The 15000-nt window shown below is 34.1% G+C and overlaps 1 protein-coding gene across 1 annotated transcript in view; it reads right to left on the reverse strand.

Annotated features, from left to right (window-relative positions):
• Window positions 1-14458: 14458 nt before the first annotated feature.
• LOC137618854 (uncharacterized) overlaps window positions 14459-15000 on the reverse strand; it is a 690-nt gene continuing 148 nt past the window's right edge. The window contains exon 1 of the mRNA XM_068349062.1: window positions 14459-15000. This exon is cut by the window's right edge and continues 148 nt beyond it. Within this exon, the coding sequence (XP_068205163.1) occupies window positions 14459-15000 (542 nt within the window).

Genomic DNA, 15000 nt, shown 5'->3' on the forward strand with positions numbered 1-15000 from the left:
TAAACCATTAAACACTATTAATTATCAGAACCGTCCCCACACCAGTCTTATGTCATATTAACCATATATCCAGTCCTTCCTAATCAAGTCCTTTTGACACCTTTGACACACATCTAATATATCATCATGATTAAAAACTTCAAAGAATTATGATATCTCTCTTGGAATATATGTTAGCGCTATTGGTTCAATTATCCACATTTCACAAATGTTGGGACATCTTTTTAATGGGGCATAAATTATTGATACCCAATAGAGGGCCTAAGTTAATCCAAAATAATTCTCGATCTACGCTTCAACAATTGTCCTAAGAAATGAATGGGTAGTCCATACGGATTAACTATTTGATATTCCGTATTATGTCTTTAGCCTCCGTGAATGGAACAAATACAACACGTGTATATAAACCCGTCCCCCTTTTATAATGGTTGAAGTATTTCAGCATTTGCAGGTAAAATTCAACGAAATTTATGTGCTTGTGCTAGCTTTTTCAAAAGTGGATGTCTTAATATCAGATTGAAGTATATCGATGCATCCCACTCTCTTCTCTGCTATAAGAAGCGAAATCATAACTTTTCGAAAATCTGAGAATTTGCACAAGAATTGAATTAATGCTACGGATTAAACTCGATCAATATCAATTGATATTCTGTGACAATTGACATCGGATTATCAAAGTTAAAGATCAATCAAAAAAGGAGTTCTTTCCAGTTACTTTGTCTACACTGTAAAAAGTTCAAGGTATAGAAAGGGTATAACGCTGGAGCTGAGGTATATATACATGTAAAACACCCCAAGGCTCTAAAATACCCCTCTACATCAGGAGGCAGGGTATTTTTTGTGAATAATATACCCTCTTTTATACTTTGTCTCAAAATGGGCTTGATAAATTTGTGGGATCATGTCATGAAATGAACTTTTTTTCTGTATTAAATCTTCATATTGTTACACTGATAGTGTAATGCACCAAAAAAGTTACTAACAACATATTGGTTTGGAGTTATGGATAGTTTTGAAGCAAGTTCCTACTACAAAATGCAGTACTTGGCAATTTGTATTGTTGCCGTCTCGAGACTCTTCGAGAGCCCGGGAATTTGGCGGGAAATGTCAGTGGTGTGTTGACTCTGATGTGCTCTGCAGTGAAGATAAATTGCCGTAAGCTGTAACTTCAAATTATCGTTATCAGGAATATATCTACACTGCATTTCAACTGTTAGTAACTGCTGACCAAGGTAAGAACACTAACTGTCCATCTATGCAAGCATCAGTAGTCCCCAATATGTATATATACTGCTAACTCTGACTTGAAAGAAAAACGCTGTTTACCATACGAATAACGAATAAGCGTATATGTACGTCTCTGTTGCATGTCATAACTATGGTGAAAGAACCACAACTATTCTAGAATGACACTTACATTATTTTATCTCGTTTTTAAAATGATTCTAAATAGCATATACCTACGTGTGGTGTGGTTTGCACTGAAAAAATGGTTAAAACAGAGACGAAGCCTTTTTCCATACTACTCGTCAGTAGACTTTAGTAACGAAATATAAGTGCTATTTTAGTTATAATAATTCAATTAATATATATATATATATATATATATATATATGTATATATATATATATATATATATATAAGAAATTGCTCTTGGTGAATGTATTGCACATACGACATTATGGGGAGGGGAATAGAATCTTACAGGTCAACCTAGGCGCAGCTTTTGCACGGATAGCCGTTATTAATGTGACGTCACTAGGTACGACACCTGAGAGTAGACACGAGTCCTCTCTCTCGCCTTGCATTCAGCGTTGCCATTCGTACGATAATTATCGTATATGTACGATTATTTTGGGTCCAGTACGATGTACGATACATATCTTAGGTATCGTACGCTTTTGTACGATAATTTCGAGGTTTCAGAAAAGAGAAAAAAACTGATTTTACATTTGTTTTCCACCAGAATTTTATCAAATTAAAAAAGTTTGACTTGCGGTAGCAGACAGTTAAGGATTTATGCATGATATTTTTTCCTTTTCTTTTCTATATATATATATATATATATATATGTATATATATATATATATATATATACAGTATATATATATATATATATATATAAATATAAATATATATATATATATATATATATATTTAGGCACACACTAACAAATATTTTCTTTTCACAGTTTTCTGCGTTCGGTTTGCTTTGCAGCTTCTGCCATCACTCTTTAGAGAGAGTGAGGAATATGTTCTAGCTCATTCACAAGAGTTAACCCACTGTTATTAGAATACATAGTATTATTATTGTTGCTATACGGCATTATACATATATGTTGTCATTTTTTGTATATAACATGTCGAAATATACTTTCACCCTAAAAATTATTTCTGCTAGACACCAGAAAAGCAACAAAAACTAGTGATTACCTTACACAGTATTAACTTATATCCCTGCACGCTTCCCTGTTAAAAGGCGTCAATCAATGCATTCACTTAAATAGTATTAATGCATTAAAATATCTTGCTAAAATTATCTTTTCCCAATGTATATATAACTCTGGTCAGTTTACACAGTTTCTGATACTTTCCAGGATATAAAATGTCCAGCTCCCAGTCCTCACCTTTCGAAGAGGAGAATATCAGCTTCACATCAATGGCGGCTGTTTTTTTTTTTTTTTTTTTTTTTTTTCAAGGCAAAACTCCAGGTTTACTAATACTTTTGAAAGCATCTTTCAGTCATATTTTTCATTTTCATTGGAATGTCCAAAACCAATTGAAAAAACTTTGTTATTCTTAGAATCTTATATATTTCAACATAACTGCAAATTACCCTCTTCTGTTTGTACATGGGCAAAAAAATTGGCAAGGCATTATAATGAGTCTATATGTGGTTGCTTTTCCTTATGTTATGAATTTAAATTGATGATAATATGTATACAGGTATTATACTGACTTTGTTTTTTGTAAATGAAAACTACTGAGATGGCAATTTGTCTGTCCGTCCGCCCTCAGATCTTGAAAACTACTGAGGCTAGAGGGCTGCAAACTGGTATGCTCATCATACAGCCTCCAATCATTAAATATACTAAATTGCAGTCCTCTAGCCTCAGTATATATTATAACTGAGAATGTTTAATCAAGTGACTTATGGCAACAATATAAACTTACTTCAAAATTATATATATACATATATATACATACATATATATATATATATATATATGTGTGTGTGTGTACCAATATATATATATATATATATATATATATATACTTTTGATTTTCAAGTGTAATGGAAATAATAAATTGATAAACCAAACTTTTAAAATCATTGACCTTATGATTTTATATACTGTAAGCTATAACTACACCTAATGGTGGAATGGATATTAATTATATAATTATAATTAATATACACGGGTATTTATATCGTATTGAATACCCTGTAAAGGGGTATTTTTTACCTGCGATATACTCCTAAGGAAGGGTATCTCAAGTATATGTTATACCCTTGATATGGGTATATTGTAAAGGGTATATTATAGTTCTTATATACCCCGATAGGGTATGCTATTTTAACCACTAGAAATACCCTTTTTCTACCCTTTTATACCCTTAATTTTTTAGAGTGTACATTTAGTATTTTGAGCCTCGGAATCTGATTTACCGCTGGTCACTTGAGGCTCTTGAGGCCATCGTTTGTTTCTACACTTTGAGTCATGGGGTGAGGCTGCAGGACCCTGGACCTTAACCTCACGACAAACACTGATTGTAATCCAAACATAGACTGACCAAACAAACACTAATTGACTCGACAAAGGAGGTTTTATCTTCCTTTGAATAGAGATACGATTTCTACTTTAAAAATTATGCTCTTTCCACAAAGAGAGAGAGAGAGAGAGAGAGAGAGAGAGAGAGAGAGAGGTCTTTTCTTATATATATATATATATATATATATATATGTATATATATATATATAACCATTCCCTGATGGACATCCCACCACAGTCGTCTGTAACTTTTCAAAAGAAAGGAAATACAAAAATTTCTTTCAAAAGCGATTGATTCCCAGAAGAGATTTTTTTTCCTCTACAAAATCACGTGATTACATAAGACGATACAGAATCCGTTTTCTTGTGTCTTGTTCATTCTAAACTGTTTTTTATTGAAAAATTCCATTGACTTAATGTTGTCATTTTTTATCCTATTTATCGTTGTTCTGTTCTTCCTCTATTTATCAACTCATGTTATTGCTCTTGTTATTGTTGTTGTTGATATTCACTTCAAAAGCAATGAATATTATCTTTCATCACTCGTTCATATTCACTACAAAACTATGACTAAACAATTCCCATTCCTTTGGAATGTCGGAATATTCCGTCAACATCATAATTGCTCGTAACTGGATCCCAACATCCAAAGTTCTGAAAATAAAACAGCTATGAACTTTGGAGAAAAATAAGACTAATTGTTTAAAAGTATCATTGATATCTTTATTTCTTTTAATCTACTAAAAATTGGATTCGTTACATGCATTCACTGGTATTCGTATTTCATCACTTTATAAACTTACCACTCTGACATACACTCAGATAGACAGAGATTTCACCTCAGGTTACTCACGATGACATCTGTGTCATAGAAAAACTTGACAAAACCTGAGTTTTTTTTTGTAATAATAAACAATTTCCAACAAACAGAAAACGCCCCAAAGACGAACCCTAACGATCAAAAGTAAAAACGAATGGGTTCAGAGTTTCTGCAAATTTTGGACCTTCTTCTTCTTTCAAGTGTATTATGGGTCATCTAAAGTTTCAAAGCGACTGATGTCTCCTGTCAGGGAATATGAGAAAAAGCATTTTCTCTCTGATATGCAAAATGATGTGACAATTTCTCGGATTGGGGCGATGTATAAAAGGATACTTCAAAAAGGGTAAATTTTCCAGTTTTGTTAAAATGTTTTTTTCTATGTTGAGATTGAGTAAAATCATCAATTCAGGACAGAGATTTCTGAGATCTCTGTCAATTCACTAAAAAGGAAAAAACATCATAATTATATGTTAATTAATGTCCAAGGAACCTTTTCACACCCACAGAAGCATCTGTAAAAAGCAATTGCTTTTTCCATCAAAAAGCGTCTCATGGGTTCGTCTTTCCTCATGAATTTCATTGACCTTTACTTGAGGGATCGAATTTAAAACGAAGTAATTACTCTTAATATACACTCGATGATTCATGGAGTTAATTACTGGAACTCTTTCAAGAGCGTTTTATTGTTTCCTTTTATAATTCAAAACATATTTCAAAACTGATGATGCCAAACATCTTTAGAGATGGGTAGGGAATGGTGGGGAGGGGGGGCATACATCTCATTACATATAGTACTTTCTAAAAACAACTATTCCTATTTACTTGTGGTTATATTTCCTGGTTCTATTTTATCCTATTTTTGTTAGAAAAGTGTATCAAAAGAAAATAAAAATACTATTATGGTGAATAATGACCGATACCTACTTTGTTCATCTTCAAAAGACTTAAGCAAAATTAATTATTGCTTTAAAAGGAATCCAATTTTATGAATCATATAGTTAATAAGATGGCCAAGGCACCTGCCACCCGTTGAGATACTACCACTAAGAGTTATTGGGACCTTTAACTAGCCAGATCTTACTACATTGGATCCCTCTCTGGTTACGGTTCATGTTTCCTTTGGTTACCCCAATAGCAACAAATGGTGTTGTTTATAGTCCACTGTAGGACAAAGGCCTCATATATGTCAATCCATGGATAGGATTTGGCCAGTTTTCATCACCGTTCTGGCCAAGGCGGATTGGCGATGGTGAGAGATTTTCGTCGGATCGCACACAAAAGAAGCAAAAGCAAATAGTTATCATGAGGTCAAATCCCTTTGGAAATTCCATAAAAAAATATTATATTGATGACAGAGATAAATATAAATAACCTCTGAAGATGAATCCATTTGATTGGGGAAATGATGACAATGGAGAAAGTCAATGTGGTTCGCAATCTCACTCTTCGTGCAAATGGGATGGACAGAAAACGGATACCTGATGCTTTCTAGAGCCACCCCTTCCCAACATAAGATAGGATTTCTGAAATAGTTAAAAAATGTTTCCCAAATACGAAAAAAGATACCGAAATAAAGGTTACCCAAAAGTCTCTTTGCTTCATTTACGAGTTATTTACGAAATACTGAATAAAAAGAGAGATGGATCATTCTCCAATATCAATAAAAGTGAGTCGAGATCTATTGGCTTTTAACATGCATCATTTGACACTAAAAGCATTTTTAATTAATTGACGCGAGAGATAATTTAACTTCGGAAGAAATATAAAAAGAATTTATACATCAAAGGTTTGGATAATTAGAGTGTGAATCATGAATCAAGAAATTCAATATTTGTAAATGAATATTTGACGTTGATCTATTATAGATATTTGCAGTTAAATTATTTATTTCTTCAAATGAGGCTCTTGTTTGATCAGGACCTATTTTGATCTCTTATCATTAATGAATGAATGAATCAGATGAAAATATCAGAGGAGTAATGATGATTTTCCAGTATCTATCAGAATGTCTACTCAAAAAGACATAATATATATTATATCTATTTTGAATGTAATGAATAATTGTTCTACACAGAACATCATTTATTTCTAATAAGATAAAAGGTGATCTGGTAATATGGTAGATTTTTCCTTCCATTCACGTGATCAAGAAACTTTGATCAGAAGAGATTGTAGTTATAGGAGAAGGTGCAGGAACCTACTGTACATAGAAACAACATAACACAAGGTAACAATATACCTGCTCCCCCACGAAAAAATATAGTAATTACTATAAATGAAACATGCGTCCTTTCTTATATCCTATTTGATAAAACATACATAGACCATCTCCCGGACAACTGTAGTCGCAAAAGATCATTCAGTCGGCCACGATAATCCTTCCATATTGATTATAGAAATGTGGATTTGACCTTAGATTTTAGAAGGAAAATTTGATCAGATTATCCTTAAGTTTAGTCTGCTTAAATCATTCATGTTTTTTTTTTTTCTAAATCATTTTAGATATTTTATGCAAACTAAAGGTTTCAAAGCGAAAAAGTTTTTTGTGATTGGGAATTGGCATTTTGAAATTACGTCGTATCAAAGCCCAATAGTAGATTAATTGGAAGACTTGAACCAAACATTTCCCTTTGAGTTGATTTAGAAGAAAAGAGTAACAAGGAGAGAAGGAGATTAAGGATAAACTTATTTGTTCATAGCATTGCTTCTTTTTACGATTCTTGGAAAGGGGTTTTATTTGTAGGGGCTCAACTAACCTTGTAAAATAAAACGGATTATAATAATTTTTCTTTTTTTTTCGCATTTATCTGAATTGTACCGGTGAAGAAATTCTTATTGGACCTATTTTCATAGGATTCTTTCAATTTCAAACTTATCTGTACTATTGTTTATACCCTGCCATACTCCAACCAATTGTTTTTACTCGTTTTGCAAGTGATATTGAATGAAAAAAAAAAGTTATTCTTTTCTGTTAAACTGAAAACTTTCCCTCGAGTGATAGAACAATTTCTCTTAAAAGTTAATATTTGTCTTTCATAAAAACTCTCTTTCTCACCTTGGAAAAAAAACCCCTATCTAGAAATAAGCTTTCAAAGAAGATCGTATGTCCTCTCTCTCTCTCTCTCTCTCTCTCTCTCTCTCTCTCTCTCTATGAGTTTGAGTGTTTGTGTTTTTTTGTCCTTGTTGTGAAGCAAGAAGAACCATTTTATAATGACCAAAGGCGCCAACAGAATGCAACCAGGGGAAACAAATTAAAACCACCTTCAATTAAACAGTATACTCATCTATTAAGTTTCCTTTCCCTGAGACCTAACCATTGTTTTCTCTGAATTACTATCACTTATTCGTAATGGAATGGATGATAGGAACTGAACAGTCACATAAAGAGACTCTCCTTGAATCCATTTGTATCAGCATTGCATCCTACCATCCACTTAATCTTCACAACCTATCGGAAAGTAATATTCCTTCCCAGATGAACCATTTGGGATATAGATGGATCAAACACTCACCCACTGAACAATTTCTTTCATCGATTGGTCGTTTGAGTAGTTGTTATGTAGCAGTAAGAAGCGCCGAGTGTCAGTATAATGTTTCCCTTAAGATCTGCTGCATCTCTTGAACAGTATTGGTTTCGTAGAGCGTTTACTAAGTTAGAATTCACCATTGTTTCTTGTGATGTAGTTCCATTATAAATTGGAGGTTTTTGAAAGCAAAGTTCATCTTTTTTATTCTATTTCCCCACTTTTCTTTTAAGAATATATTTTAAGGAATTTGATATGTTCAATATTGGAGTAAGATTCCTAGACATAAATTGCTCACAAAAGTTAAATGTCCTTTATTTCGTCCCTTTAGCAGTTTTTCTTAAACTTTCTGCACATTGAGGAAAATTCAAATGAATTCCATTAATTTCTGATAGAATTTTGGGATTCCTGTACCCAGCCAAACAATGCAATCCTCAAATGATCCATGAAGTGAATGATTAATTGGTAAGTTTAAATGTTACTCATGAATGGCATTGGCAAGGAACTGTGACAATGCCCTAGCAGTGCAATAGCCTAGAAATTGACCTTATATGCATATTATCAACGCCTAGGATCAGGGATGGCCAGGCAATGGCTGCTGATGACTCTGGAGGCAGACTTATAGGGTCCTCCAAACCGCCCAATCAGGAATGTATCCAATAAGTAAATATGATCCTAAATTGTCCTCATAACAGAAAATAATATATCTGTCTTTTCTGTTTTCATTGCTGTCGGAACCTGGGGGCTGGAGAAATGCTGCTTTCAAAAAGATTTGAGTAGCAGTGCCAAGTAGAGTTTAGAGATCTGTGTTCATACCAGTCTTCATATTTCCAAAAGACTGCAACACTCTTGGAAAAGTATATGATATCATTGCACCAAATGAAGTTACAGAATCAAGTTATATTCCAACTAATAGAAAAGGAAAGGTTTAAAGGCCACATTTATGACTGTTGAAAACTGATTAATCAAAATCACAAAAAGGGAGGTGGGTAGGTACAGATATTAATATTAATTTCATGCATTTTAAATGTAAAAGTAAGTTTGACATATTTGGTCCATTTTTATCTGATCAAATTAATTTGTCCAATATAGACGAGATTAGGATTATTTGCTGAGACAGACCAGTCAGGCATAAAATTGCTCTTTATTTGTTTATGTCAAATTGACGTCATTATAATCACTTGTTTTGGTATTCATAGACGATTTTTTATTCACAGGTATACACATTGCTAGACACAGTTTGTGAGAATGAAGTGAGCAAGATAGAAGTTGACATTTTCAGGTATTTTCCTATAATAGATGGAGTTATTCTTTCAGGCATTTACGAATTTTCAAGAATTAAAATACTTTCTTTTATTCAAAATTTTTATTTATACAGTTATTTAATGTGGCTTCTTTTGCCATTAATGGGAGAAGCTTTACTAAGGCTTTCAGTAATCGAAAGTATTCTGGATTGTTTTCCTTTTAGTGTTAATAAAATATATTTGGATCTTTTTACTTCTCACAATAGAAGATATTAAATAATATCATTACCTATTGACATGAATAAAAATAACGGTGATGACTTTCCGAGGTCAAAACTTTTAAGATTATTTTTTTCAACTTTTATTTTTATCTAATATAAATATGAAATAAAATAAAAACCAAAACCGGAAGTTCCTTCATTTTTTTTTTCTTTTGCAAAAAAAAAAAAAAAAAAATTCCACTCATTTCTCATTTAACTTTAAACAGTTGTAGGAAAAGTTCTGAGTCTCTTTATTACTTGAAGCAATTATGAAGGTTTGAAGTCGAGAAAATTTTAAAAGTTCATGAATGTTTAGCTGTGTATTACCATAACTTCAGAGGACAAAAGGAATTCCTATTTCGTCAGTAATATTTAATTGCAAATTATTATGTCATATTATTATTAATTGAGTGCAAATCCAGCTCGTAATTCCTTATTTTTAGAATTCTTATTTGCTCTTCTGATGACATATCTAACGTTTAGGGTTCTGGCACAATTTCTCGGTAAGTCATTTCTTTATTTTCTACATATCATTCTATACAGTATAAATATATGCTTACATATCAATGTAAAGTAAACTTATTTAATAGATCTTAATTTTCTGGAAGCGCACACTCATTTGGCTTTTGTAGTAACATACTATAATTCTCTCTCTCTCTCTCTCTCTCTCTCTCTCTCTCCTCTCTCTCTCTCTCTTTCTCAACTTGGATGTCACTGAAACGCTTTATATGTTTGATTCTATCCTCTGACGCCTCCTTCTCTCACTTTTGTCTCTCTATTTTAAATAAAGAGTAAAAGATGCCGTGAATAGAAAAATGTCCTAAAATATAGCAACAATATTTACTAAAAGAGAAAAAAAAACTGCTCTTCAACAAACTTAGTGTTCGACATTAATTTCTTTTCTTATTGTAATTTTACTTGTTGGGAAAAGGACAGCTGCTTCTCAAACTGATGGGAATGAGTCCTCCTCAGAGGTGGTTAGTGTCTTGACCCAGAACGACCTCACTGAACGCCTAAGACAGGTTTCGTTTTTCCAACTGTTAGATATATTTAGTAGCTTTTTCTTTCAACTTCGAACTCGAAATTATGTCTATTCTTTTACATTCTGGTTTTCTTTTTCCAGGAAAATGTTGCATTTATTTTTAGTAAATACGATCATGGTGACGGGTAGATGGAGATGGGTTGGCCATGCTCTTTGCACTCCCTAAGAGAGATTAGTTCACCAAACGTTTAGCTGGGCTCCACAAGGCATTAGAAGAGTTGGAAGATCCATCCCTACATGGCTGAGGACTATGAAGCCCGAAGTAGGAGATGACGAGTGGAGACGTATTGAATTAAAAGCTTAAGATAAAGACAACTGGCAAAATCTAACCAAGGCCTTTTGCATCATTGGCGTCGGAGGAGATGATGTGGATGGTGATACTTAGAAAGAGAATGGTGGCTCTAAACCCTTCCTCACCCAGGACAAACCACAGTGTCAAAACAGTTCTGCCTCTCCAAACAACCATTTAAATCAGACATTCTCACCGGGTAAAGCTTCCTTATTCATTGGTGTTGCCTGACGTCAGATGACGAGCACATTTAATTATTCATTAGAATGGTAGCAAGGTAGTTTAATCCACCTCTCTCTCTCTCTCTCTCTCTCTCTCTCTCTCTCTCTGTGAGTGATCGAGGGATGCAGGCTTCGTTTTGCACATGGGTCAATATTCGTTTGATTGATGAAAGGCAAAACTGACTTTTGTCTGAGAGAACAACTCGTTGCAGGAAAGAAAGATTACAAACAACATTTTCGTTCTTTGCAGCGGGAAAGATATTGATATATATTAGAAAATATGGCTTATGAATATTTTTCATATTTTAGGTAGCATGTTTAAAAAGGATGAAATGAAGGTTGTTAAAGAAGAAAGTGAGGCAAATGAAAACAGGAAATCAAGTGAAAGTTCTTCTCTTTCAATAAGCAACATAATTCCTTAAAAGGGACATTTCACATTCAGTGACTTAAAAACAAAATTCTTATAATTTATATTTTCATGCTATCAAATAGATTTCACTTCATAAAATAGGCTTATTCTGTACAAGACTCCCTGTTTCTTGCGATAATACCATATCCTTAAATGTACAAGAATCACACATCTCATTATATATATATATATATATATATATATGTATATATATGTATATATATAATATAAATATATATATATATATATATATATATATATTCCTAGGTTTAATAGTGGCTAATATTTCACTTTCAATGTATCCCATACTGTATAGAGATTGGCTGAAGGTGGGGATAATTGCCAATTCTACATCCGATTTTTTATCTGGTAAAAAATAACCATTGAAAGAAAATGCAATATTAATTACACATAGTTTAATTAACAAGGAAGTTTTCTCAATGTCAAGAAGGAAACGATCTTCGTAAGGGTTTAAATTTTCAATTAAGAAACTTAAAGCATCATTTACCGGGACCTTTGTAAATAACTATTTTGTATTATTTACTGGAATATTTAAAATACTTCTAAATAAAGTCCTCTGCATGTTTAACGTTTTGTGGAGGAAAAAGTCCTAGGAAAGGAAGACAGAAAATCCGCCAACATTTATGATATGTTATGGAACAAATGAAGGCTTCTTTACAAGGAAACAGTTGGCCTATCGTCCGTCTCAAACGTCCTAAGATCAATCATATCTTTTTTTTTCAGTAACCATGATCGAATTGTTTGTAAAGCACTCTCTCTCTCTCTCTCTCTCTCTCTCTCTCTCTCTCTCTCTCTCTCGTGTGAGGCTTTGCATGAATCTGTCCACAATTAACTGAGCCAACTTGTTCATTAACATACCATTTTCATGTTTCCTTATTCCAACCAATTCTTTGACACAATTCGTAGTACATTCAAATTCATCTTCGAAAATTAAGAATTAATGTCACCGAAATTTACTTAAGAATTTATTTAATGTATATAGTAAATAATTTTTCTTTTTGAGAGTAACAATTCCCTAAAAGGCAATAACCCATTTAATGCTGATATGCAATTTCCATAACCACATCGGAAAACCATATTGCCCATACCACCTTCAATAAGGATTCTTATTTGTATGGGATCGACGCTATGGGAAAAATAGAACCTTATTATAGGTCTATAGGTTTTCTGCGAAAGTTTTCCAATACATTGAAATACACAATTCAAATCAGGTTGTAAATAGTAGGCCTAAGAAACAAAGAAGATTTTCCTCCACTTTTTTGCTCTTTCTTTCTTTCCCTGAAGTGGTCAAGATCCTTCCTCCTCCGTCCAAAGGATTTACTGCAAAGCTTCAGTAGAGGCAAATGGAAATGGATAGCGCCAGGAAACTACACCAAGCTCCTAAATTCTGTTAACCTCGGTAAAGAATCTTTAATCTGGCAGTTACTCGACTGTGGTTAATAGCAACCACATGAAGATATGAATGGGATCAATTGTCTGGTCCCTAAAGATTTCGGTGAATGAAAGAATCATTAACTGTAAACGTATATGGAAACTTGATTTGATTTCATCCCCTAAATAATCATTTGAGTGTCATAATGGCTCCAGTTTCATACCTCCGCAAAATGTAAGCGCAATTGATGAGTGTTCGTCTTCCCAATCATTCTTTACTTGATATTTTTCTGCTGCTCGGTTTCAACCTTAGTAAAAGAATAAAATGTAATAATTTTTAAATAAAAGATTTCGATGAATAGTCATAAGATTCTCTCTCTCTCTCTCTCTCTCTCTCTCTCTCTCTCTCTCTCTCTCTCTCTCTCTCTCTCTCTCTCTCTCTCTCTCTCTAACTAAATTGCCAATGTGAATAAGGAAGAAAAGAATTTATAATTGCTATAATTTACTACAACTCGTTATCTTTTCTCTCTTACAACGGAATAGAAAAGCAGATCTTCCTGTTTCCCCTCAAACCTAATTAAAAAAGAGACCAAAGGTCATAATAGAATAAGAAGGATTAAAATGCAACTTTTATTAACATATAGACTTAGATAAAGGGATGTTATAGAATTACATTTAATTTAGTCCCCCTCGAAAGTCAAGACAGAAAACGAAAGAAAACTGTGTTGCGAGTTTTTCTAGTTTCTGCAAAATCTATAGAAAATTGCATTAACCAATCCTCATTATAGTGAACGAGAATAAAGTATTCCCGTTTGTATTATATCATCCAGTTTCTTTACTTACTAATTACTGATGGAGCAGGAAAGGCTTCCTCCAATCTCAGTAAACTCTCAATATTATGCAAATTCCTGACGATTTTTGGTCAGATGGAAAGATATGTTATCATCCTTGTAAGGACAGTGAGACAAGCTTCACCAACGACAACTGACAGTTTATTCAAACATACGTGGGAATATAATACAGGGTGCGGACGGAAAAGTAGCACGCGCGCAGGAGCCAATTCGGCTTGAAATAACCGCCAAAATATGTGTGTTTTTACATAAGCACAAATACTTGAATTATAAGTCAATAGAAATAGGTAATGAAATAATAAATACATGAACTTGTAGCTCTGAGGGAGCGAAATAAATATATACAGTTAGCCAGTGTGGCGAAAGGAAAATTTAAATAAAATAGAGAATTCGGTGAAATTGCTGGACGACGGAGGAAGTGGTGTACTTACAAGTACTTCACCCCCCCCCCCCCCCCCGCCCCCAAGACATCAGGCAGTATATAGGGCTGATGAGACTAATCTTCGTATCATTTCTGGCGTCTTGTTCTAGAACGGAGGGGTGCGCCGGCGGTCGAGTATGGATCGCTACCTCTTGTTGTCATTTGTTGCTTTTCTTCTCATTAGGCGCCTTGTTTTCAGGTGGCACTCTGGATCAGCCAGGTCCCGCGGAGGCAGTGTTGCTCCCTTCGAGAAATGATGGTTTCATGCGGTCTATTGAGACCCAGTCTTCTTGGCCATGCATGTTGAGAAGGAAGGCTTTCATCATTTTTTTGATTACTCGGTAGGGGCCTCGAAAAGGTCTGGTTAATGGCTGTCGATGAGCGTCGACACGGATGAAAACATACACGCAGTCATCCAGGCTCTTTGGCTTGAAATACTTAGTACTGTCCTGGTAAGTTTTAAGGCATGGCTTGAATTTCCTGGCGATGTCTCTAAGATGATCCAGCTGCGTGTCGTCGGTTGATGTGGGAAAGAATTCGCTGGGGACCGCGAGCGCTTCTCCGTAAACCTTTTTGGCGGGCGATGGCTCCCCATCTGCGCGAGGGACGGTGCAAAGGCCGAGGAGTACCCAAGGAAGTCGTGATTTCCAGTCCCCGTCGGTGCAGTTCACCATCAGGGACGCCTTGAGGGCGCGATAAGTTCGTTCGACCATGCTGTTTGCTGCAGGGTTATATACCGTGGTGGTGTGGAGAG

This window comes from Palaemon carinicauda, chromosome 25 (assembly GCF_036898095.1).
Source record: "Palaemon carinicauda isolate YSFRI2023 chromosome 25, ASM3689809v2, whole genome shotgun sequence".
NCBI classification, from domain to species: Eukaryota; Metazoa; Arthropoda; class Malacostraca; order Decapoda; family Palaemonidae; genus Palaemon; species Palaemon carinicauda.